We start from the raw sequence: 26,198 nt of genomic DNA on the forward strand, positions 1-26,198 counted from the left end.
AGGCGGCAGGGGGAAGCCAGCCCAGAGCTTCTGCTAGTGGGACTCATTCGTTGCCACCTGCCTGCTGTCTCTCTCCAGGCACTATGTGTGGGCTTATATATATTCATTGGTCCTATAGGATAGTAAATCCCACCTCCACAGAGATGCTGGCTGACTGTTAAAAGGGCCTTCTCCCTATCTTCCCAGTCTTTGGCTTGTGTGGTGCTGGGTTCTTGGCAGTTCTTCTCCCAAGGATGGAGATGGAGCCTGGTCTTCCTCTTGTTCCTCCATCTGATGGTGCACAGCCCCCAGGTTGCAGGTCATGACATTCAGTATGCATTAAGTGGCTCTTAGACTTTGTGGTATTGTGGACCCTTCTTGAAATGTGCTTGTTCATTGGGGATCATTTCCATATTTCCTCACCCAATAGCAGAAATGGGGAACCTGTGGATCTCCAGATGCTGCTGGACTCCATCATCCTTGGCCGTTGACCATGTTGGCTGGGGCTGATGGTAAATGGAATCCATAACATCTGGAGGGCCACAGGTTCCCCATCCCTCACATATAGCTACAGTTGTGGAGTGGTGCTTAAAAAGGCTTCCAAACTCAAATTTAAGTGCTGGTGGCCACATTTCCCAAAGCCAAGTGTACATACAAGGAAAGATGTTGTGGTTCTCTTACAATTCTGCTTCAGCTGCTTGCACCATGTAAGAGGCAATGTGCAAGTGTCAAAATAAAAATTGGATTGCATCTTCAGCATGTGATGAGCACATCAAGGAAACCTCTAGTGCAGTAGATCCCAAACTGAGGAGTGGGGCGCACAAGTGATCAACAAGCTTCACTCAGGTGGTCCGTGAAACATTCACATTAAAATTACACATTGGTTTTTAACAGTCTTTTAGTGTAAGGACGCGGGTGGTGCTGTGGTCTACATCACTGAGCCTAGGACTTGCCGATCAGAAGGTCGGCGGTTCGAATCCCTGCCACGGGGTGAGCTCCTGTTGTTCAGTCCCTGCTCCTGCCAACCTAGCAGTTCGAAAGCACGTCAAAGTGCAAGTAGATAAATAGGTACCGCTGTGATGAGAAGGTAAACGGCGTTTCCGTGTGCTGCTCTGGTTTCGACAGAAGTGGCTTAGTCTTACTGGCCACATGACCCGGAAGCTGTACACCGGCTCCCTCGGCCAGTAAAGCTAGACGAGCACCGCAACCCCAGAGTCGGCCACGACTAGACCTAATGGTTAGGGGTCCCTTTACCTAGTGTTTCTTGTATCTCTTATATATTCTATATGGAATTCGAATTGCAGTGCAACAAAATACAATGTAAGGAATTAAAACAGCAATAGAAATATAATAGAAAATCGTACCACACCGAGGGCAGGGAACAACAATTGCTACACCAGACCGAAAAATAACAAGTGATCTGCTAAGACTCTTAGCATTTTTCAAGTGGTCCCATTGGGAGAGTGGGGAGAGTTTGGCAACCACCGCTCAAAGCAGTAGAGCACTTCCCCCCGCCATGATTATTTTCAGAGTGGTCCCAGGGACCTCAGGCTACCCATTCGACCGCAGTTTTAAAAGCAGAGGATTTTGAGAAAAGAATCCCAACAGATGAGAGTGGATAGTATGAAGGAAAAGATAAAGATAGAGAGAACCCGATGAAGTGCACTGTTAAAAATAAAAATCTAAATAAAATACATAAGTAAGAGCCAAAGAAATTCTCAAAGATAGAAAAGAACCAGGTTGGGGTGGGAAGAGGAATGATGTGAATGTCTGAATAGGACTTTACATTTCTGTGTCCTGAATCAACCGAGAGTTTGGGTAGGTATCTGCTTACTGTGGGAGATTTCATACCAGTGGAATCAAACTAAATTGAGAAGACCAGTTCCAAGAGCCTGATGTCAATATATATCTGCTGCTTTCTGGTCAGTGGGTGCATTTTATCTTGTCGTTACTGTAAATGCATGTATTGGCCAGGTATAGGATTCCACTGTGAAATCACTTTGTATTTATTAATACAGGTTGAGTTTTAGTGGGTACTTTGCGTTAGTAATAATGGCTTTTGTTTGTTATACAAAACAGGCATGTTGCCAAAACAGGTAGCTGATGATTTAAGACAAGGAAAGGCATCACAGGCCCAAAGTTACATAAACTCCACTGTGTTTTTCAGGTAAGTAGGACTGAACCCAGCAGCAAACCACTACTTAGCCTTTGTGTGAATAGCTTTTTCAGAGACGTCAAGGTGCGGTCGATACCATGGCGAGATACGTTTTTATTCTTCGTGTCCTTCCACAACTGTCTCTGCAGATATATCGAAGCTGAGTGTTGCGGAAAGGTGAAACTCTTGGGGAGCACAGCCTGCAGCTGTTCTGCAAAAAACATGTGCATTTTGGTGTGACTGCCATGGGTGCTTGTGAAGAGCAGCACACTCCTTCTCCATCTCTAACGTTTAGCACATATCTGATATGATGATGATTTATTTACATGACCATATTCATGGTGATGATTGATTTGTTCACATATGCATTCCTTGTAGGTCTCTGAAAATATTTTTAAAAAAATAAATTGTAGATGCATTTAGGAATTAAATTAACTAGACGTAAAGATTCATGTCATCTCGCCTAAGCAATGTCAACACTGCATTGTGTTTTTTGAATCTAGGAGAAGTGGCTGCAACAAGGAAGTCTTTTGCCCCCTTGGTAGCAAAACTTCCCTTCCCATTACACGTGTGTTGATAAAGCTATTGTTGCCGTATCAAGAGTTTAGTGCCATGTTAACTGTGCAGGGAAAGTTGTTCTAATTATGCTAGATAATAACCTGTACACTGCTTTTTATGAAAGAATTTTTGTTCCTCTTTTTTTCTTTCTGCCTTTGAGAGAGTCATCATCATTTAGGATTTGTCTGAAATGCTTCATGCATTCAGCAAGCGAGCCCATTAAAATTCTGCAGATTAATGTCTACTGATTTATGCTTACATCTGCTTGTCTGCAGATGGACAAGATTTATACACGACAGGATGGACAACACAGAGATTTATTTGCCCAACAGATGTAACTCTAACGTATAGATAAGAGATTATGTACTCCTCTTGTAAATGAAGTTTGATTGGTATCAGAGCAGATTTTGTAAGGGTACGAGGCAGCTCTTTTGTCCCAATGAATATACTTTAAAGAAATATCAAGATCCTTGCATGGATTCCCCTCCCCATTCAAAGACCAGTAAATGATTTCTGCTTCTACCATTAAAATTAATGGAAAGGTCTTATTGGCAGGGGAGGCCCATATGAAGCCCTTTCAGCTGCAACAGACTGGGGAAACATAATTCAAATATTTTTTTCACCAGCGCTTTATAAAGGAATATTATCTTCCACTCCCCCGACTTACTAAATTGACATGGTGCAATTGAAAACTGCAAAAATAATTATTGTAGGGAATCAGCAGAGTGGAGGAGGTGGAGGAGGAGAGCGCTGCTCAAATATGCAGAATTCAAAATGTAATGTGCCATCAAAATGTGTCAGCATCAAAATGTTTTCCAAAATCCTTCGACTCACATTTAAGTCTTGTTCTTCCTTGCCAGTGACATTGTTGGCTTCACTCAGCTTTCCAGCACCAGCACGCCTTACCAAGTGGTTGACTTCCTAAACAAGCTCTACACCACCTTTGATGAAATCATAGACAATTACGACGTCTACAAGGTGGAAACTATTGGAGATGCCTGTGAGTGCTTCAAAACAACATTGTCATCATCAATCTTTATTACGGTCCAGAGAGCCAACAAATCGTTACAAAGCAATACACAATTCATACAGCCTACCTCCAGGTTAAGGGACGCGGGTGGCACTGTGGTCTAAACCACAGAGCCTAGGACTTGCCAATCAGAAGGTCGGCGGTTCGAATCCCCGCGATGGGGTGAGCTCCCGTTGCTCGGTCCCTGCTGCTGCCAACCTAGCAGTTCGAAAGCACGTCAAAGTGCAAGTAGATAAATAGGTACCGCTCCAGCGGGAAGGTAAACGGCGTTTCCGTGCGCTGCTCTGGTTCGCCAGAAGCGGCTTAGTCATGCTGGCCACATGACCCGGAAGCTGTACACCGGCTCCCTCAGCCAATAAAGCGAGATGAGCGCTGCAACCCCAGAGTCGGCCACGACTGGACCTAATGGTCAGGGGTCCCTTTACCTTTACCTTACCTCCAGGTTAAACAAGCATTTTGTTCAGAATATAGGGATCATTGGTTCTTGCAACCACCAATAAAAACTTTGCCACTGCTAATGTTCTAGCGTTTGTCCGGTCTTCCAATAGGAACCTGACATAGTGAGCCTCTGATTTTCCTGGGAAAGGTACCAGCAAGGGTAATATCAGTTCAGCCCTGCCTTGCTCATATTTTGCACAGTGCAACAAAATATGTTTTATGGAATCGATGTCTTGAGCCCACAAGCAAAGTCTGTCCTGATCGGGAACCCCTCTCAACCTGCCATCCAACACTGCAGAAGGAAAGATGTTTAGTCTGGCTTTGGTGAAAAGCCTTCGATAGTTTGGTACTGTCAGGTTTTTAATGTAAGATGTTAACTTAAAGACATGCCCATATTGTACTCCTACTGCCAGCGGACTACAGACTGCGTGTGATCGAGATTGCAAGTCACTGTGTGCATTATCCCATAATCTTTGCTTTAACGTCTTTAGGGGGCCTTCATAACCCAGGTAATACAGTTGTGGGGGGGTGACAGACCAATAGAGGTGGCTTTTTTAGCCATAGTTTTCTGCCATTTGCTGACAAATTTCTCATTGGTCAGGTGATGGTACAAACCCTTCCCTAGATCAAACACTGAAATCCTGAGCCAATGGTGTAGGGCAGCCCACCATGCTTTAGTTGAAATTGGGCATTCACCAGCTTCTAACAGAAGTATGGAGTTGGGGACACAGTTGGGTACCTGCAGCAGAGATCGTAGAAATTTTGCCTGGAAGCCATCTAGCTTTGGCAGGTCCCCATTATGCCAGACATTTGCAGCGTACAGGAGTTGGGAAACGGGTTTTGCGTTGAAAACCCTTAAGGCTGCTGGAACATATACAACATTGTTAGTCCTTCCAGGGTCCTTTTTATTCTTTCAATTCCTCACCAATTTCTTGAAAGGTGAAAGAAGAAAAAAGCAGGCATCCGAGTAAATGAAAACGGGCGTTGAACTCGAGCGGCTACATTTTGCACGCTGGGACAATAAAATCACAAGCAAGGGATAACCTTTGTTGGCTAACTTACTTGTTGTCAGGCTCGGGGAATTCTATCCCTCCCCCGGTGTCAGCTCGAAACAGGAAAAAAACGAAGAGCCCTTAGTCTATGAGTTTATTTAAAACCTCACAGTGAGAGACAAAGAAATTCGGTCAGCCTCCCATAATGGCGTTGCTCCAAATGAGCTCCTCCCTCTTCCCTTCCTAGCAACATCACTTCCCCTTATGGTGGCCGTCAGGGACTAATTGTCTCTGAGTCCTTTGCTCTTGCACCCTCAACGAACGCCGAGTTCTAGGAGAAGGGGGGTCAGAAATACTCTCCAGTGATAATGTGTCTGCTGGCTCTGGCTCTCCCCTCCCTTCTTCTAACACTGCCCAACTTTTCTGTTCATCTGTCTCTGAGCTGTGACCTTCCTCAAACTCCTGCTGCATTCCTCTTCTCTTGCAGCATCAGGAGAAGGGGAGGGTGACCCCCACCATTCCTCCTCTAATCTCACCTTCTTGAGTCCAAATCCCTGGCAGTGGGCTTCGCAAGAGCATCTAGTTGGCCACTGTGAGAACAGGGTGCTGGACTAGATATAGCAGACTCGTCTCATGTTCTTGTGTTCTTCCGGTTAGCTGATCTGAGGGACATCCCCACTACGCTCTCCATGCTAGACTACTCCCTGCAATAAGGAAATAGCAATATGAGGATCCACTGCACGCTTCTGATCCCTGGCTGCTTTGAGCACTTGAAATGTGCTATATAAATGCAAAGCCCTTTTCTCTGTCTTCTTCAGAATGCAAAGCCCTTTTCTCCGTCTTCTTCTTCTTCTTCTGTTCGTCTGTCTCTGTGCTGTGACCTTCCTCAAACCACTGCTGTAATTCATTACTCCCTTCCTCTTCTTTGGGAGTGTCAGGAGAAGGGGGGAATGATCTCCACCATTCCTCCTTGCCTTCAGTCCAGTCCCTGTCACTTGTCCTGTGTAGTATTAGTGGGCAAAAACAAAAGCTGAAAGCCAGAACATCCCCAGTCCCCCCAAAAATTTTTTTAAAAGTTTTTATTGGATATTACATTTTTATCACATTGCCACATATCTAATCATCAAAATCAATGAAATACATTTCCCCAATTCCACCCCCCCCCCCAGCTTCTCTCAATTTCCTTTTCTGGTTTTTCTCCCCGAAATTAACCCCTGCCTGCTTTCAAATATTTTACATGTTATCTCCATATTGATAATTATTATCTCTGTTGTTAATTGTAAATGTTTACTCAAACCCTGATGGTGAGTTTAGATCTTTACATTGTTTCTGTAAATACAACATAAACAGTTCCCAATCTTTCTTAAATTATCTATTGTCTTTGTCTCTGAGCCCTTCTGTTAGCTTCACCATTTCTGAATATTCCATCAATTTTTGTAGCCATTCTTCCTTTGCTGGTATTTCTTCACTTTTCCGTCTTTGGGTTAATAACATCGTGGCCGCAGTTATAGCATACATAGTTTCTTCTTTTCTCTTGGTAAATCTTGACCCATAATGCCTAATAAAAAAAGTTTCTGGTCTTTTAATAAAAGTCAATTTAAACATTTTCTTAACTTCATTATAACTCATATCCCAATACTTCTTAATCAATTTGCAGTTCCACCACATATGGAAAAAGCTGCCTGTCCTCAGTCCTAATTTGACCTCAGCCCAAGCTCACCAGGAAAAACAATGTTTCTTTACATTTGCCCATATCTGCATAATAAGAGCTGATCATTATGGCCAACCTTACAGAGATGCTGTAACACTTGCTGAAGTAATGTATGCAGAGTGCTTTGAACATTTAATAAATGTTTATGGTTATTTTTCCTACACTAAAATATCCCTTCATGAATAGGTTTCCCATAAATTATTTCCGGTGCCCCAAGGAAGTTGTCCTGTTGGTGTGCAGACTTGCAATGGGACATCTCCCAAATCTGTTATGGGTTTCTTCCCAGCCTCCAGAGCAGATTTGGTGGGTGCAGGGGCATCTTGGGGGGGGGGGGTAGGAGAAGAAGATGCTGTGCCAAGTTTACTTTCTGCAAGTCCCCTCCCCCACCATTAAAGAACAAAAACAAGAAAGATTTGTGGCACCTTAAAAATTAAACCTTTATTTTTCAGAATCTGTGGCAGGAGCTTTTGTAGGTGAGAGCCTACCTCATCAGGTGCACAAATTGGAAACCTAGACGGCTTGGTGTAGAGAGAAGTAGATTTTTCTTTTACAAATTGAAGCCAAGAGGTCAAGCGATGCAGAAGATATAGGTGTAGCTCGGGAATTTGTAAACAAAACACAAAATAATACAGAATCCAGCCAGGCAAATACTCTCATATATGAGAGGTCAATGACTCGGATCTAAACAGCCTAGGGAAAAGCAAAATAGCTGTGATCATCTCCTTGGGGCTTGGCATGTTTGCATTAAGCCATGGCTTGGCTTAGCATGGCATGTACATATGGCCCAGTCATTCCAGTTCAACCATCTTCAGGTGAGCTGTTGCCATTTCTTCTTCCAAAGTTCGGACACGAGCGATGGTAATAGCGATATTGAGCCGATGCCGACCTCGGTGAATATTCCCATTAATTTTTTTCCTAGACATGGTGGTGTCAGGAGTGCCCAGAGAGAATGGCATTCGCCACGCCAGCGAGATTGCGAGTATGGCTCTGGACCTGGTCTCAGTGTGCAAAACGTTTAGGATCCCACACAAGCCCAACACCCAGCTAAAGATTCGAGCAGGGATCCACTCAGGTATGAGGGTGCACTGTGCCAGGGAGAAATGTTGACTCTGCAAAAGTGGGATGTGGGTATAAAGGAGAATTAAAGTAGGTTGCCCTCATTCAGGACCGGGGAAGGTGTGAAGCTTGCCCTCTTAAGGCTGTGTGTCCACTCATAGCCCTTGTTGGTGATGGCCAGGTTGTGGCGGAGACAGACTAGAAAGAAGTGCAGAACTACATCCCATTGTGGGAAAGAGACGGGTTCTCATGTTGCTTTTTGAAGCGGTAGTTCTGACTCACTTTCTGAGCTAATCTAAACAGGGTAGCAGTAATTGATGGAAATATACCGTACTTTTCCATGTATAAGACTAGTTCCCCCCCCCTTTAAAATAATGCCAAGAAGTGGGGGTCGTCTTATACATGGGATGTGCATAGAGTGGACGTCTTATTGATTGCTGCTGTGGCTGTCAGTGGCTATCATGTGTGTGTCATTGGTTGCTGCATCAATGGGAATGGGTGTTGTTGATTGGCCAATGCTGCGGCAATAGGGCAGGCGATTTGCAGGCGAGGGGAGAGATGGGAAGGCGGATTTTGCAATGTGTGCAGGTGAGCGATTCTCAGCATCCCCCCCCCCCAAAAGCTCAACCATCCTCAGTAATCCACCATCCCAAAAAAACTCAACAACTTTTTAGCATCTCCCCCCTTTTTCTGAAATTTCAGTCCCCCAAAATAGGGGGCATATTATACATGGGGGTGTCTTATAGACAGAAAAGTACGGTATATATTTATTTATTTCGGTCAATAACCAGTTGAAATGGATGTGGGAACAGCAATTGGTCCTCCCTCTTCCCAGGAATGAAGGAACGTGAAATATACTCAGAGTCGAGAGTGGATTTCATGCTCTTTATTCAGCTCATAGTGGTGAGGAGGAATGGAAGTTCCCCCATAATATCTGCTTTATATACATTATTTACACAATGGGCTGCACGTGATTGGCTAATTCCAGGATTCTCCTGTAGGCCAATCAGGTTGTGGATTCACTTCCACCTGGAGCTGGATTGGGTGGCTCCTGCGGACCAATCATACTGCTGCATTGTTCTAGGACCAATCAGACTGCTGCATTCTGAATCCTATTGTTCTAGGACCAGTCAGACTGTTGTATTTTGGATCCTATTGTTCTAGGACCAATAAGATTGCTGCATTTTGGATCCTATTCAACTCAGTACGTAACAGAACGATTTGCACGTATCTCGTGCTCTTAACTTAGAGTGCCCATCACGAACAAATGCACTTCTGTGGAAGAAGACTCTCATTATGATAGCCTACAAATCTCAACGGCCGTTATCTGCAACTCCATCAGCTAAGCTCCCCCACCCACTTCATCTCCAAGTCACATCAGACATTTAAAGCACTCGTATGTCACTTTGACAGCTAGAGTTTCCCCCCAAAAATCCTGGATACTGTAGTTTGCTAGGCTGCTGACCCTGCAAGACCTGTAATTCCCAGCAGCTCCTCAGCTTCTCCCTGAGTGACCTAAGAGTGCTTCAGATATATGGTGTTGATGTGACCAACATTGCCTTTCTTCACACAGAAAACTTTCCCCGCCACTTTCCTCCCTGTGCTGTTCCTTGTTCTTTTTTTTGCAAATGTTGTACTGCTTTTATATTTTAATAGAGTGAACCCACACAGAAATGGTAAGCCCTGACTGTTATCTCTGATACTGGGGTGAACTGCAAATAAACTCAAGTCAGAAAGGATCCTTGGATTGGTTTTGGGTTGTTGTTTTTCCCCTTTCTCTAGGGCCAGTTGTGGCAGGAGTTGTGGGAACAAAAATGCCCCGGTACTGCTTATTTGGGGACACCGTCAACACAGCCTCCAGGATGGAGTCCACCAGTGAAGGTAACAAAAACAGCAGCAACTGGCAAATCTCTGTGAGAATTAATGAAAGATGAGCTGATGACATTTCAGGTGGGCCACTGCAGAGATCTAGGGACACGGGTGGCGCTGTGGGTTAAACCACAGAGCCTAGGACTTGCTAATCAGAAGGTCGGCGGTTCGAATCCCAGCGATGGGTGAGCTCCTGTTGCTCGGTGCCTGCTCCTGCCAACCTAGCCGTTCGAAAGCACATCAAAGTGCAAGTAGATAAATAGGTACCGCTCCAGCAGGAAGGTAAACGGCTTTTTCGTGCGCTGCGCTGGTTCTCCAGAAGCGGCTTAGTCATGCTGGCCACATGACCCGGAAGCTGTACGCTTGCTCCCTCGGCCAATAAAGCGAGATGAACGCCGCAACCTCAGGGTCGGTCATGACTGGACCTAATGGTCAGGGGTCCCTTTACCTTTACTACTGCAGAGATACTTATGTTTTTGTGTTGATTGGGGTTGGGTGGATGAGACCAAAGCAGGTGGATTAGTTTCCCCTCTTTCGGCCACTCCTTTCCCTCTCCCTCTTTTTTTAAACACTTCTCAAGATTCCTTGGGGTGGAGTTTACATGCATGGTGTGTACTCAACCCAAGTCTTTGCCCTCTTCACTGTGATAGCCCCTCATCTTTCTGTTCTCCAGCCTAAACATACCAAGTTCATCCAATCTTTCTGCCTAGTTCTTTCTAGCACTGACCATCTTTGTCGCTGTCCTAAGCAAGACTGCATGGAATTGTCTTTGCGGGGTGGAAGGGTCAAGTTTTCCAACATTTCTCCAGTGAAAATAGGGATGCTCACTGATATTTTTTCTAGAAAAAGAGGTGCCAGAACCAGGGCCGGATTTAGGTTTGATGAGGTCCTAAGCTACTGAAGATAATGGGGCCCTTTTGATGTCCAGCTGTCTTTTGCCAACAACAATTTGCTGCTGTTTTTTGTGTTGAATATATGCTATATGGTAATTTATGGACCTAACAGGTATCTAAAGCCACTTGCACATAACAAATAGGAGCCTACACAACACAAAACACTGTTGTTGTATGTAGTTTTTATTTTATTTGTTTTTTATCTTATATTTTAGAAATGTACATCCAGGTGTTTTTTCTTTAAATTTTTTTGGCGGCCCCAAGAGAGTGGGGCCCTAAGATATAGCTTGTTTAGCTTATACATAAATCCAGCACTGGCCATAATTCACCTCAGGCACCTCCCTTGTTCTCTTAGAATGGCGCCCACCTGAGAGGTGCCAGAACTGAATTCCGGTAAGTTCCGGCTGGAAAAGAAGCCCGGGGGGGTATTTCATACTCTCCAACATTTCTCTGATGAAAATAGGGATGTCTTAAGGAAAAGCAGGACATTCCAGGGATCCCATCAGAAATAGGGACAATTTCTCTACTGGCCAACGGACTGTACTTGAAAAACAGGGACACTTGGAGAGTCTGAACTTGTCAACAGCTATAAGGAAATGGGAAACACTATCATTAATTCTTAGTTGACACAGTCATGGACACATTCCAAAATGCCTCAGGCAGAAGCCACAGACCTCAGGGTTCCCCTGTGAGTCCACTGGCAGGACTGTAGCAGCAAATGGAAGACGAGATTGGGGGAGAGATATCTATGTCTAAGAGGCCATTGCTCAGTTTCTACAGCAAGTTTTTCTTTGAAAAGGGAAGCAGGGCTGATAACAGTGCTGTAGCTGAATGTCTCTTTTCCTTCTAGCCCTGAAAATACAGTGCAGTTCAAATACATACCAGCTGTTGGAACAGATTGGAGAGTACATATTGGTGTGCCGGGGGAATTTGCAAGTCAAGGTAAATAGGAAACGTTTGTGTTCAGGCTTTCCCAAAGGGGAAATGAGTGGCAGTCCTTTGGAAAGCTTTTGCTTTAACCCCTTTGGATTGGCTGGCCTCGAGTCTGCTCTGAATCTTGAGCATCATTCATTTCTGGTCTGCTCCTTAGGGCACATTTGCACTGTGTAAAGTGACTCAAGTCTTAATGCCTCTCCCAAGAAACCCTGGGAACAGCCGTGATATTGAAAGTTACCAGCCTAGGGCCTAATTTCTGCCTAAGTTCTCCAGGACCTATTTTTATCCTGAAGACTTGAAGTCCCAGAAGATGCAAAGCTGTAATATAGAGGAAAGTGGGTTTGAGCAGAGTTTCACCTCACCAGTGGGTAACTAGAACATCTATGCTTATTCCAGTGCAGATGGAAAGTGCAAATGTATTTCTGTTAGGGCCACCTCCAGCTTTGCATTTTTAGCCAATTAACCACTGGCCTTTTTGCAGTTTGATTAAATATACATATACATTTCTGAGATACTGTGTTTCTGAGGTACTGCAGAAAGTATAAGGCAGGCATAGGCAAACTCGGTCCTCCAGATGTTTTGGGACTATGATTCCCATCATCCCTGGCCACTGGTCCTGTTAGCTAAGAATCATGGGAGTTGTAGTCCCAAAACATCTGGAGGACCGAGTTTGCCTATGCCTGGTATAAGGTAACAGTCCATTGAGTAAACAAAAGCTGCCACTTATGGGTCTGGTTTGCATGTAACACTAGGCTATGTAACACTATGGTTTGTGCTGGCAGCCTGTGGGAAAACTGTAATGGGAACTAAGCCATGGTTTGGATTAGCATTATGCCATTCCAGACGAACCAAAAGCTGAAATCAATGTCGGGCTTTGGCTGGTGGTTTGCTTGGGTGAGACAAGCCATGACCTTCGGTTACATGATTTCATCACAGCAGACAGCAAGATGAATGAAGTTGCTTTTGACAGAAGATAAACTGCAGTGGAACAGAAACAGTTCTGTATGAGATGGATACGAGCTGGAACGGGAAAAAAGATGCATTTTTACATCCCTGGTCCATGCTATGCCATACTTTAGTGCTTTGCGTGAACCAGGACATTATTAGACAGAAGGACAGTGACGTGGCGTGGGTTGCCAGCATCTGCAGTCCCGGGGGGAGGGAGGGAAATGGATGGAGAGATGCGCATGCACATTCAACTACCGTATTTTTTGCACCATAACACTCACTATTTTCCTCCTAGAAAGTAAGGAGAAATGTCTGTGCGTGTTATGGAGCGAATGCCTACGGATGGCGGGGGGATCTGCTGCAGTCGTGAGCAGAGGATCCATGGTTCCCCTTCCTTCCCTCCTCCGTGGCTCACTTTGAAACAGCAAAGCGGGAGAAGAGCCGCTGAGTGGGGAGGAGAGGGACAGAGAGCCTGCTTGCTTTAAAGGAGCAAAGCAGGAGAGGAGAGGAGCCTTCTCCTCTTATACCCCTCTTCTGCATTATTAACAGCATCCTTCTCCACCCACCCCACGCGTGTTCCTTGTCCCTTGAGTGCTTTTCCTTCCCTCCCCACTTAAAACGTGGTTACAAAGCACGGATCCACATGGATCCTCAGGATTTTTGCATTGGGCTACCCCAAACTCACCGTCAGATCACATGTCTGTGGCCACAGCATGAACCACAAAAATCATACATCCACTGTTTCGTTTAGAATATTTTTTTTCTTGTTTTCCTCCTCTAAAAACTATGTGCGTGTTATGGTCGGGTGCGTGTTAAATACAGTACATAACAGCGAAAAATACGGTACATAACAGCATCTGCCTCACCCAGGACATTGCAGCTGCAGAGATAGGAAAAGAAGAGTCGTTCCATTGTCTAAAGAGGTCACTTCTTGGCTCACATGGAGAAGCCATTTTCAATGGAGCCCAGTGAAGGAAGTACACAGCTGTATTGGGGCAACACTTTTCTCCCGGGGCAACTGCCCTGTGCCTTCACCCACCCCACCCCATGCTACACCACTGCATGTATTTCACCCAAAATTGAAACCTCAGAACAGTACCCTCAAAACAGAAACACTTGGTTCCAGTGCACAAAATTTAAAAAGGGGGGAGAGAGGGGTGGTTCCATTCCAAACTGAGCAAAACACAACGGTGTCCATTGAAAAGGATGGCATTTTGGCCCACTTTGAGAACAGATCTTGAATTGCAGCCCTGCTCATTAAAAATGGAGTTCAGGTCAAAGTTGTTAACCTTTCCTGGGGAAGGAAAGCCCTGTTTTTTGGGGGGAGTGGGGTTCAGGTCAAAGATGTTGAGCCTTTTTTAAGGAGGAGGAAAGCCCTGTTTTTAAGGGTTTGGGGGGAGAAAGAGGAACAGCCACTCACCAACAAATTGCTGGGGAGACAAACAGCCTCACTGAGTAAACTCCATCTTCCATTCTGCAGATTGTGTGACAATGGAGGGCAGGGCAAGGGGGCGGTAAGGAAAGGGGCCCAGCGATCGACCGCAATCTACCAAAACCTCCCAGGATCTACCAGTAGATCGCGATTGACCTGTTGGACAACCCTTCTCTAGTGCAATTGAAATAAAGCAGCGGGGGGGGGGCTAGCCATGCCTCTATTTTAGTGCTGGTATTTGCTCTCAGGTGTAAAGTATTGCTGACACCATTGATAAATTGTACTATTACGTTTCTTTCTAGGGGAAAGGTGACATGATAACATATTGGCTGGAAGGAAAGAAGTCTAGCGCAACTCAAAAGAAAGCTCTAAGCCCTTCCACAACCTCTCAGACTCTTAACCAAAGTACTTGCAGTATCATCCCAGGTGTTATATAAAATGACCTGCTTTCAACCCCGCCATACAAAAACCCCACCAGGTACTTTCTCCATGGTCACAGTCTTTTTACACCCCAAATGAAACTGTAAGCAAGAAGCATCTAAGTTCTCTTCTCCAAAAGGGAGGTCCTCATTAGCAATATGAAGAAAATAGACACCGTTGTAGGCTTGCAAACCCTGACACTGGCTGTTTTCAGACATTAGGTGAAATTATGGTTTGTTTCGCCTGCCCACAAACCATGGTTTATTCAGGGCCAACAAACCAGGGTCGGAAACCCTGCTTGAATCTTGTCTGCAAAGCAAACTTTGTGCTAAGTGTTATTTGTTGTTGTTACTAAATTCACAGACCTCTGACGAACCACAATTAGGATCACTGTGCCACCTACTGAGGGGGCTGCACTCTTTGGATGGCACAAATGGTAGTGAATTGGGGGCAGGAAATGGTTTAAAACCATGGTTTGACCACTGTGTGCCTGGAGCAGGCCCCCTCTTCAGATCACCCTTCCGACCCACGGCTGTCAGCCAGCCTCACCCACCCATTCCACGTGATTGCAATCACATGTGAGCACGCAAATAGGGATCTAGTGAAGGAGAAAATTCCCCTTCCAAAAAGTGGAAACAGGAGATGATGCAGGAAAACAGCATTTTGCTTAGAAACCGGCAAGGCACTATTCTTGATGTCTCTTACTGACACTGTTTAAGAAATGGTTCAGAGAGGAATCACATATGGTATAATCTTCAGTGCTCTTGAGTCGAGAACCTTCTAGGGGGGATTGAAAGGTTTGCAAGTTTGAAATAAGCTTTTCATTGTCCACCCTCTGCTACAGCTATATGTGTAAACACAGTAAGCCAGGTGGATATGGAGAAAATAGATGGGGGGGGGGAAATAGGAAGCCTGTGCTGTCTCGTTTGTCTGGGTGCCCATCAGTATTCTTTATTTTGCTGTGCCTTTTAGAAGCACCTCTATGATGCTGGGTCCCTTTTTGGAACACAATGCTTTTCGCTTTCTTTTTAGTGAGAACCTCAAGCACTCTGACTCATCATGGAATTTAGGACACTGGCTGTGGTGTCTCTGAAGTAAAGCGGGGCTCCTTTCCACAAGCACTCTTTCGTTCATACATAGTCACTGAGTTTTTGTTTTGTTTTGCTTCCGTTCATAAGTGCTTGTAATGCTGGATAATCTCTCATGTTACAGAACTGTCATGGATTCAATCCTGCCTTGGGATCTTATTCAAGTTCCTGACCTGGTAAATTTCTCTCCCCTTCTCTCACATCAAGGCGATAAGAGTCCTTTTGGACCTGACCTTTAAGCCTAGCATTTTGTTTCAAATACCTGCCCCACGAAATGTCTGTGTGTTATTGGAGTGGTTTTAATATTGAAATGTATCGTTTTGTGTGTTTTGGCTCTTATAAGTTGCTTGGAGGCTTCTTCTTTTTTGTAATAGTTGTAAGCCAATAAGGGACATGAGCCCGACAACTCTCTCCTGCTGGCCTTTTATTTCGCTGTAACTTAGAAGTATTTTTCTGCACGCTACTTTGCTCTATTTGCTGCTTGCACTGAAATGTAAGTAAACCCTTTCCCCATTGATCTTACTAAAAACGTGTGGCTCATTCTCTGCAACAAGGGTGAAAAGGAGTTGGTCAGCAGACCACAAACAGAAGGGGATAAAAATATATAGCTGCCTTATTACTAAACTTTAATAAGCTGCCAAACTAAAAAGTATTTTAATCTGCTAAAAAGGCTTCACAGTCATATTGTTTTGTATTTCTTCCACACATGTGGGATAGGAAGTTTAGATCTAAATCTACAGATTTAATCCTCAATCTATTTCCCAACATGGTCCTCTCCTCATTCAATACTCAGAGGTATTCTGCCTCTGTATGCATAGCACAATGTCCTCTTTGGTGACCAACAGCCACATCACAAATCTTTTCCTTATATACAAAAAGAATCTATGAATTCTTCAAGCCTCATTCAAGCCATGCGGTGGGTGGGAGATCTCAGACTCAGGGGCTGCATGTGGCTCTCCAGGCCCTTCTATCCAAAACCATCTCAAAGCTATTATTTGCCCAGAAAGAAAAGCTGCCATGGGGATACATTGCAGCTTCCCTTTGGGGACAAATAGCAACTTTGGAGGGGGGTTTTCAGTGAGGAAAAGACACAGGGAAAGGGTTAACAACAACACCATCGCCTGTTAGCTGCAGTCCCCATGCAGCCCAGAGCATGTTACATAAATTGTTTCTTTGCAATCTCTGTTTTTCTGTATTAAATGTTTTGTTGCTATAGCAAGTATTTGTTTTATTTTTTCCTGCTGGTTTTATATTTCATGTGTAATTGACAGTATTATTTTCTTTTGCATTTTAACTTTGTTTTATGTTTGATGTGTATTGAGCTAGAGAAATTATTTTGTGAGGTGACTAATAAATATAAATAAGAATAAGAATCTGACATTGGCAGCACTTTTAAGCTGAAGTGTTTGACTGATTAACACTCTATGGCCTTTTAAATAATCTGTGGGAGGGGAGGTTATTGATTTCTTTTGCTTTATTATGTATTTTGCATTTTCATTTTGTATTTTTATGTTGCAAATGGCCCTGTAATCTTCAGATGAAGGGCGGTATACAAATAATAAATAAATGTAATAAATAAATAGTTTGTCACAGTAATTTTTGTAAGTTTTGGGGTGGGGCAAAAAATCCTTCCCCAAGCCACTGCGTCACTCACAGGAGAGACATGTGGCTCAAGTGAGCTGCAGGCCCCACAGTGAGTGCTGACCTGATGAAGAGAGCACAGCAGAGGTTATATTTTCTGAGAATCCTCTGGAAAAACAATCTCTCAAAGGACCTGTTGATGGCATTTTACCATTGTACTGTTGAGAGTGTATTAACTTATGGTCTGTGCGTGTGGTTTGGGAGCTGCACGGTCAGGGGAAAAACAATGCTGTCCAGGGTAGTAAAGACTGCGGAGAGAATAATTGGGTGCACTCTTCCCACCTTGGATCAAATCTACGCTTCCAGGTGCCATAAGAAAGCTGCAGAGACAGCGCAGGATAGTGCGCACCCTGGAAATGATCTCTTTCAGCTTCTGCCTTCTGGAAGAAGGTACATGGTTATAAAGACGAGGACTAGCTGCCTGAGAAACAGTTTCTATCCAAATGCGATTTTGGTTTTAAATGCAGTGTAAGGTAGTCTCTATGTGAGTATATTGTATTCAATTATGGGGTATCAGAGTTCTTGGGGGACTAACCAGGCTGGGATAGTTGGGATAGCAGGCTTGTTGGTTTTTGAATGTCTGGTGTAGATTTTTCAATTTCGTTGTTTTGTATGGGACAATGACAATAAAGATTATCATATCGTATTTTGTCACCCCCCTCTGTGGTGACACCCAGGGCAGCCCGCCCCCACTGCACCCCCCCTTCCTCTGCCCCTGTGTTGGTGAGTGGAGCAAGCTGTGGCACAGCCCCTAACAATTGCTCACAGAATTGTCACTCTTAACAGATCTTGGTCTCGTATTCGGATTTGAGGGCCCAACCCACAAAGCCGTATCTTTGGGTTCAGCCCAACAAGCAAGTCAAAAGCGTCCATCTCTTCTCAAGCCAATTCAAGATGAGACTAGCAATTCTTCCTTCATACTGATCTTGAGCCTGTGGAGTAGGGAGGAAATCTGAGCTTTGATTCCCAAAAGGGTCTTTCTTTTCATAATTGCCCGTCCACCGAGACATCTCCTTAAAGAAGATTTGATGACCACTCTGCCAGGGCCATAGAAGTAATGGCAGTTCTGATTTGTCCATTAAGGCTCTCTCGACCAAACCTCCACTTTTCAACCAATAATAATAATAATAATAATAATATATTATTTATACCCTGCCCATCTGGCCGGGCCTCCCCAGTCGCTCTGGGTAGCTCCCAACAGAATATTAAAAACACGATAAAACATTAAACATTAAAAACTTCCCTAAACAGAGCTGCCTTCAAATGTCTTCTAAAAGTCAGATAGTTGTTTATTTCCTTGGCATCTGATGGGAGGGCGTTCCACAGGGTGGGTGCCACTACTGAGAAGGCCCTCTGTGTGGTTCCCTGTAACCTCACTTCTCGCAGTGAGGGAACCACCAGAAGGTCCTCAGAGCTGGACCTCAGTGTCCGGGCTGAACGATGGGGGTGGAGACATTCCTTCAGGTATACAGGGCCGAGGGCTTTAAACCACCAACACTTTGAACTGTACTCGGAAACGTATTGAGAGCCAATATAGATCTTTCAGGACCGGTGTTATATGGTCTTGCCAGCCACTCCCAGTCAGCAGTCTAGCTGCCACATTCTGGATTAGTTGTAGTTTCTGGGTCACCTTCAAAGGTAGAACCACGTAGAGCACATTGCAGTAGTCCCAAGGCTTTGAAGGACCCCTCAGGTGACACCTAGATGAGTCCCCAAGCTTGCAACAGTATATGCACTTGCTGCTGTTTGAAGTGGTAGCTTGGCTGCCCTCAGAAGCATTTAGGAACAGAATGACCCATAGGAACACCACAGCCAACATGAAGAGTGTTTAATTGGGGAACCCGATGTTCTTGGGCTGTAGCTCCTGCCATCCTCAGTAACATCGGGTTCCCCAATTAAAGAGCCAAAGTCTTTGAACAACACTCATCCCATTCCAACGATCTGTTCTGGATGAAGCAGCAGGCAACACACAGAGAGAGATAATGTGCCTGTCATGGCTTTCTTCTTCATTGTAACAGGCAATGCCGACTCCCATACATAGAATTTTGCACGACTCGATCAGCTTCCAGTTTGTAAATTAAAGCTGATTGCCACCTACCTAGATTTCCAGCAGTGAGGGATAGGGGACTCGATTTTGATGGTCCCAACCTCCTGCCCACTCTGCCAGCACATACCAGGGAAATGAAAAAGAGAGAATAAAGGGAGAGCCCAAACCTTATTAATATTAAATGTTCTTTTTTTACTAATGTTAATGTGGAATTATACCTTATTAATAAACTCGGTGAAAGGGTTGCTCTGTAGGCTATGCTTGGGTGCCAATACTGGATAACCAAACATACACGTTATCTGATACACTGAGTTGACAGAGAAAGCGTGCAACATGCGTCCAAAATATTTGTGAGCAGTGAATAGGAAAGAACTTGGCCTCTGCTTGCATGCATCTTAAAACACAAAATTATTATTTTTAAATTTGCAATTGTTTGTTATTTTGGGGGATTTATAACCACCCTTCAACTAGTTTCCATGGTGGAGCTTTTTATAGGTGTGTGCCCTTCATATGTGTTGCAGTATAGATGCATTTTTAAAATGTGGGCATCTGTACCTTCATTCTATTCAAGGAAGCAGCAAGAGAAAAGAGAGTGAGAAGAAAAAAACTGGAATGGAAAGCACTGGATTGGACAGGCTTGGGGTGGTTTGGGGTCTTCTGAGGTGAAGGAGATGTGTTCCACGCCCTCCAACATTACTCTGTTGAAAATAGGGGTGCCCTATATCATCATCATCATCATATTATTATTAGTAGTAGTAGTAGTAGTAGAATAATAATAATAATAATAATAATAATAATAATAATAATAATACCTCATTCATCTGCATAATACCTCATCTGTTTGACTTCGAAAACATTTGGAAACCAAACCCCCGTTGGACATTCAGCTTCAAAAAATAGTTCGCAAACCGGAAGAGTCACTTCTGGGTTTGTGGCGTTTGGGAGCCAAAACGTTCCGAGAACTAAGCTGTTCGACTGTACAGGGTTGCCTTCAGATATTTCCTAAAAGTTATATCATTACTCATCTCCTTAACATCTGAAGGGAGGGCATTCCACAGGGCGGGCACCACTACCGAGAAGGCCCTCTTCCTGATTCCCTGTAGCTTCACTTCTTGCACGGAGGGACCCACTAGAAGACCCTCGGAGCTGGACCTCAGTTTAATAATAAAACATTAAACATTTTTTTAAAACTTTCCTATAACAGGGCTTCCTTCAGATGTCTTCTAAAGGTTGTATAGTTACTTATCTCCTTGGCTCATGGGTTGCATAATTCCATACGCTCCAACGTTTCTCTGATGAAAATAGGGACATCCTAAGGAAAAGCGGGACGTTCTGGGATCAAATCAGAAACTGGGACGGCTTCTGTAAATCCAGGGGTGTCCCTGGAAAACAGGGAAACTTGAAGGATCTGGTGTTCTGAGACATCCTAAACCACTTGAGGCTGCACCTGAAGCCTTGGGGCTACCTTGGAGTTTAAGAAGGAGCAGAGAAAACAGATCCAGTCTGTGTGTCCAAAAGCTTTCTATCTAAGGACAGGTAGAAACCAAGAGGAGAGAAGAGGAACAGTACAGTTTTATTAACTGGCAGATCTAGCTTTCAACCAGGGAATAATTTGGCCAGTACTTGCAGTTACAGTGATTTCAGGAGGGATGCCTAACTTATCACTTGGTGTTAAGAGAGGAGAAAACACCCCCATGCAACCATTAAACTACCGTATTTTTTGCACCATAAGACGCACCTAGTTTTTAGAGGAGGAAAGGGGGAAAGCCCCGTTTTTTAAAGGATCAGTTCACAGTTGTGCAGCTTCTTTTGCAAAGGAAGAAAGCCCCGGTTTTTTGAGGATCGGCTCAAAGTTGTGCAGCTTCTTTTGCAAAGGGGAAAAGCCCTGGTTTTTTGAGGATCAGCTCAAAGTTATGGAGCTTACTTTGCAAAGGGAAAAAATCCTGTTTTTATGGGGTTCAACTCACAGTTCTGCAGCTTCTTTAGGAAAGGAAAGGGAGCCGTTTCTACAGTTTCCAGACAGATACAGTGGTACCTCGGGTTAAGTACTTAATTCATTCCGGAGGTCCATTCTTAACCTGAAGCACCACTTTAGCTAATGGGGCCGCCTGCTGCCGCCACACCGCCAGAGCATGATTTCTGTTCTCATCCTGAAGCAAAGTTCTTAACCCGAGGTACTATTTCTGGGTTAGCGGAGTCTGTAACCTGAAGCGTATGTAACCTGAGGTACCACTGTAATCTAATCAGCCAGTCACATGTCGCTGAGGAAACAAACAGCCTCCGTCTGCAGAACATTTAACAATGGAGGCCTGGGCAAGGGGGCGGGGCCAGAAAGGGAACCAACGATGGACCCACACATTCGCTCCATAAGAGGCACAGACATTCCCCCTTTTTAGGAGGAAAAAGTGTGTCTTATGGAGCGAAACATACGGTAATTTATTTATTTTATTCATTAACCATAACTTCCTTTACCCCTGCACCAATCTTTTTTTCGTTCTCCCTTCAGCCAACTGTAAAGGCTAAGATATGGTGACTCACTCCAAGGTCACTCAGTGACCTTCATCTCCCAGGTCCTAGTCCAAAACTTTTAACCGCTACTCCTAGAGTACTTCTGCTCTGGGGCAGCTATATAAATTAAGTGGGCAAATAAATATGGGGAAAGCCAAATGTCCCTTAGAGAAGGATCTGAACTATTTTCCTTAAAACTTGAATTTGTTTTATTCTGGATTGTTTCATTTGATGTTTTAATCAAATAATTTGATGTTTTAATCCAATGTCAAGTGCTTTGAGATGCTTTCTTTGAAATATAAAGTGGTGCAGAAATGAAATTAATAATAATAATTCTCTTTAAAAAAAAAAAGTGCCTAGGCATTCAGTAGTGGCGACCAGAACCGAGGTTTAAGGTGCCATTTGGTGATTAGCTGATCTATCTGAGTTTATAACACTGGAGCTCAGATATGGACGACCTCTCTTCCTCTGGGCAAAGGTTGGCCCCAAATGAACCTTGGATGAACCTGCAGATGAATGGATGAAGCTGCAGAGATAGTGCAGGATAGTGTGCACCCCGGAAATGATCTCTTTCAGCCTTTGCCTTCTGGAAGAAGGTACAGGGTTATAAAGACTAGGACTAGCCGCCTGAGAAACAGTTTCTATTCAAATGCGATTTGGGTTTTAAATGCAGTGTAAGGTAGTCTCTGGGACGCGGGTGGCACTGTGGGTTAAACCACAGAGCCTAGGACTTGCCGATCAGAAGGTCGGTGGTTCAAATCCCTGCGACAGGGTGAGCTCCCGTTGCTTGGTCCCTGCTCCTGCCAACCTAGCAGTTCGAAAGCACATCAAAGTGCAAGTAGATAAATAGGTACCACTCCGGCGGGAAGGTAAACAGCGTTTCTGTGTGCTGCTCTGGTCCGCCAGAAGCGACTTAGTCATGCTGGCCACATGACCCGGAAGCTGTACGCCAGCTCCCTCAGCCAATAAAGTGAGATGAGCGCCGCAACCCCAGGGTCAGCCGCTACTGGACATAATGGTCAGGGGTCCCTTTACCTTTTTAAGGTAGTCTCTGGGGAAGTATATTGTGTATAACTATGGTGTATCAGAGTTTTTAGGGGGCTAACCAGGCTGGGATAACCGGGGTAGCAGGCTTGTTGGTTTCTGAATGTCTGATGTAGATTTTCAATTTTGTTGTTCTGTATGGGACAATGACAATAAAGATTATTGTATCGTATAGTAACCTGTAAAACGCTGCTTAGTGAACTTGGTCTGGTCTATGCAGCTGTCTGCTGCGAGCCTTCAAATGATGAGTAAATGTCTCACTCTGCCCTGCTTTTCCCTCTAAATGGCTGTACGATTTTATGGTGAGCAAGTAAGAAAAGTTCACACCCCTAATGAAAAGCATCATCTCTCCCTTTGATAATTCCCTTTGAAATAACTGTCGGTAACAATGTTTCCAAAAACGAGACGGCCCTGAAGGAGCCTGAGGACTTCTGTCTATCTGCTAGATAGCATCACATGTGTGAGAGTCGCCTAGCCAAACCATCTCTCTCTCTCTCTCTCTCTCTCTCTCTCTCTCTCTCTCTCTGTGTGTGTGTGTGTCTCTCTTTGCGGAAAAAATCAGAAGTCAGTTTTCTGCAGAATTATCCCAAGCCTTCAATGGAGGGTTGGGCGATCAAGCGGTCTGGAGTAAATTATGTATGATGAAAACAAGAGCTCGTACAGATATTTTTCTTTCTTTCTTTCTTTCTTAAAACTCTGAGGCTTTTCAGATCTGCGCAATCAGCCACAGAAACGAAGCATGGACAAACTTACAAAGGAAAGCCCAGGACGTACAAATTACTCTGGATTTATTGAATATATTGTTCCTCACAATTAACCCTTGAAAGGCATCCTGCATAGATTAAATATATAACACATATAAAATCCCAAATCAGATATTACATGTACAGTATTGCACATATGATACGGAGACGTAATGTACATAGGTTTTGCTGACTCATTCCCTGCAGGCTTTGAGAGGTCCTCCAAGCGACATGTTTTATGCTGAGTCATCAGAAAGTTCCTGCTTCCATTGCTATGGTGACAAATGATAACTGAATCGATGCACACAGCCCACCTTGTGCGAAAACTCTAGCTGACAATTTCCTTAATATTACCTGGAGGGGGGGAGGATACCCAGGTGCACAGCCAAGGCAAAGTTAAGCTCTTTTGAACCTCACAGTCTTCAACCGGAAGGATTGAGAAACATGCTCAATACACCCACTGAAACCAAAGGGGCCTAAAACTGCTCTGTTGTCATGGAATCACTGAATTGTAGAATTGGAAAGGATGCTGAGCATAATCTAGCCCAACCCCCTGGAATATACAGCTGTCCCAAAAAGGAGATCAAACCTGCAATCTTGGTGTTATCAGCAACTCACGGTAACCAAGTGAGCTGTTTAGGATGGATGATGCCACTGGTTTTAGAACAGAACGTGTCATATTTTTTTATCCAGGTTATTCAGTTATCTCCTTCCCCATTCCCCAGATTATTCTACTGAAGAGGTACAATTCTGAAGGAGACATGTCTTCTTCTGCTGTGGAAACTACTACTGGAGCAGAGCTTCAGCCATTGATTTGGATGAGAAGTGGTCTTAGAGCCAAGTGCCCGGTCATTCCATAAGTGCAGTCACATTTTCTTTAAGAGAACCCACACATGGATTAGACCACGTTCCACCCAGCCCAGCGTCCTGTTCCCAGCTCTAACCAGCCTGGTATCTCTGGAATATCACAAAAAAGGCATAAGCATGAGACTTTTCCCCCAGCAGCTAGCATTTGTTTATATACTGCCCCGTGTCTCCAAAAGGCCTGAAAGCAATCACAGACATTGATAGCCCTTGACTCATCTAATCCTAGCAAATCTTGTGGCAGTGAATTCCACACACCACCTCTAGCATGTGCACATATACACATACATGATTCTAACGGCAAGCTTCCTGCGGAGGGGCACTCGCCATGTTTTGTTTCTCCTCCGGACTGAGCTTCGGGGAGAGAGAAGTTCTGAGTTCAGCACACCGCGCACAGCACAGATTGGCAGAAGACCAATGATGTCACTAACCAACCTCCTCTTTCTCTCCACTCTGAAAAAGGGTTTAAAAATGGATTCTGTTTTTAAAAGATATGGTGTGAGTGAATACGATGTTGACTGAATAATACATATCATGCCCTAAAAAGAAAAAAAGATGGATTCAGCATATCTGAAGCATATGAGGGGAGGAACAAGGAATACTACTCTAACAGCATTTGATTCACTGGCCAGTTTGTCAAATGCATTGAGAAAAGGAAGGGAAGATGGGATTGAGCTGTGGGAGAAAACAAACAAACAAAACCACCAGCAATAATTTTACAATCAATTAGTGTTCAGGACAGGGCAATGGGGGAGGAATCTGGCTATATATATACAGTGGTACCTCGGGTTACATATGCTTCAGGTTACATACGCTTCAGGTTACAGACTCCGCTAACCCAGAAATAGTGCTTCAGGTAAAGAACTTTGCTTCAGGATGAGAACAGAAATTGTGCTCCGGCGGCACGGCAGCAGCAGGAGGCCCCATTAGCTAAAGTGGTGCTTCAGGTTAAGAACAGTTTCAGGTTAAGTATGGACCTCTGGAACGAATTAAGTACTTAACCCGAGGTACCACTGTACAGTGGAACCTCAGGTTGCGGACGTAATCCGTGATGGAGGCACATCCGCAACCCACAGCATTCGTAACCTGTAGCGCTGCACCCGCGCACATGCGTGATGCGATTTGGCGCTTCTGCACATGCACAAAGCGTGATTTCGCGCTTCTGCGCATGCGCGAGCGGCGAAACCCAGAAGTAACCCTTTCCGGTACTTCCGGGTTTCCCGCGGTCCGCAACCTGAAAACACGTAACCCGAAGCGTTTGTAATCTGAGGTACCACTGTATGTATATGTATATACATTCAAAGTAGTCACAGTGAATGCTGAAAACAGAGGATCATAACACAGGGTTTTGTTTTATTCAGATTTAAAAATTGCCACCATTAAGACAGCATATTAATATGGCCTTTGAAATCTGTTTATATTCCTCCCCCTCCATGAACAATAACTTGTCAAAAAGAAGTATCCATTCACATTTCCAAAACCCTTTTCCAGACTCTCAAAAGCTTTTCCACCTGTCCCTATACGCCTTTTAAAGTCAAAATCAGGTGTGCTGTCAATACCAGCGGTGCTGTCCTGTCGTAAGCTACTTGCACTACGCTTCAGATCAATTTCACTAGAAATCTTGCATTGAAAAAAAAGGATAGCATTCTCTCTCCCCCACAGCTCCCCCCCCCCCCGATATCAGTGCAACAGAACCATGACGTAACACTTAAACTATACTGAATATTCAACGCAAGGGGAAAATAGTTGCAAACCCATGATGGGTTATTAAAAGCAGACACACACACACCAAAAAGTAAAAAGGGGGAATCATGTTTCCATCTTGTCAGAGCAATTCTATAAATTA

The 26,198-nt window shown here is 44.3% G+C and overlaps 1 protein-coding gene and 1 long non-coding RNA gene across 2 annotated transcripts in view; one reads left to right on the plus strand and one right to left on the minus strand.

Moving 5' to 3' along the window:
• Positions 1-15,863, plus strand: part of LOC308467129 (atrial natriuretic peptide receptor 1-like) — a 39,506-nt gene extending 23,643 nt beyond the window's left edge. Inside the window, exons 12-18 of the mRNA XM_080988551.1 lie at positions 2,059-2,146; positions 3,553-3,692; positions 7,783-7,935; positions 9,702-9,800; positions 11,532-11,623; positions 14,300-14,475; positions 15,450-15,863. Coding sequence (XP_080844677.1) covers positions 2,059-2,146; positions 3,553-3,692; positions 7,783-7,935; positions 9,702-9,800; positions 11,532-11,623; positions 14,300-14,434 — 707 coding nt within the window. The 3' untranslated portion in view covers positions 14,435-14,475; positions 15,450-15,863. The remainder of the gene's footprint in view (positions 1-2,058; positions 2,147-3,552; positions 3,693-7,782; positions 7,936-9,701; positions 9,801-11,531; positions 11,624-14,299; positions 14,476-15,449) is intronic.
• A 7,653-nt stretch (positions 15,864-23,516) lies between these two features.
• LOC308466826 overlaps positions 23,517-26,198 on the minus strand; it is a 149,005-nt gene continuing 146,323 nt past the window's right edge. Inside the window, exon 2 of the long non-coding RNA XR_013980989.1 lies at positions 23,517-25,379. This is a non-coding gene — a long non-coding RNA (uncharacterized lncRNA). The remainder of the gene's footprint in view (positions 25,380-26,198) is intronic.

The sequence above is a fragment of the Podarcis pityusensis genome (genome assembly GCF_964106645.2).
Source record: "Podarcis pityusensis genome assembly, chromosome: 17".
NCBI classification, from domain to species: domain Eukaryota; kingdom Metazoa; phylum Chordata; class Lepidosauria; order Squamata; family Lacertidae; genus Podarcis; species Podarcis pityusensis.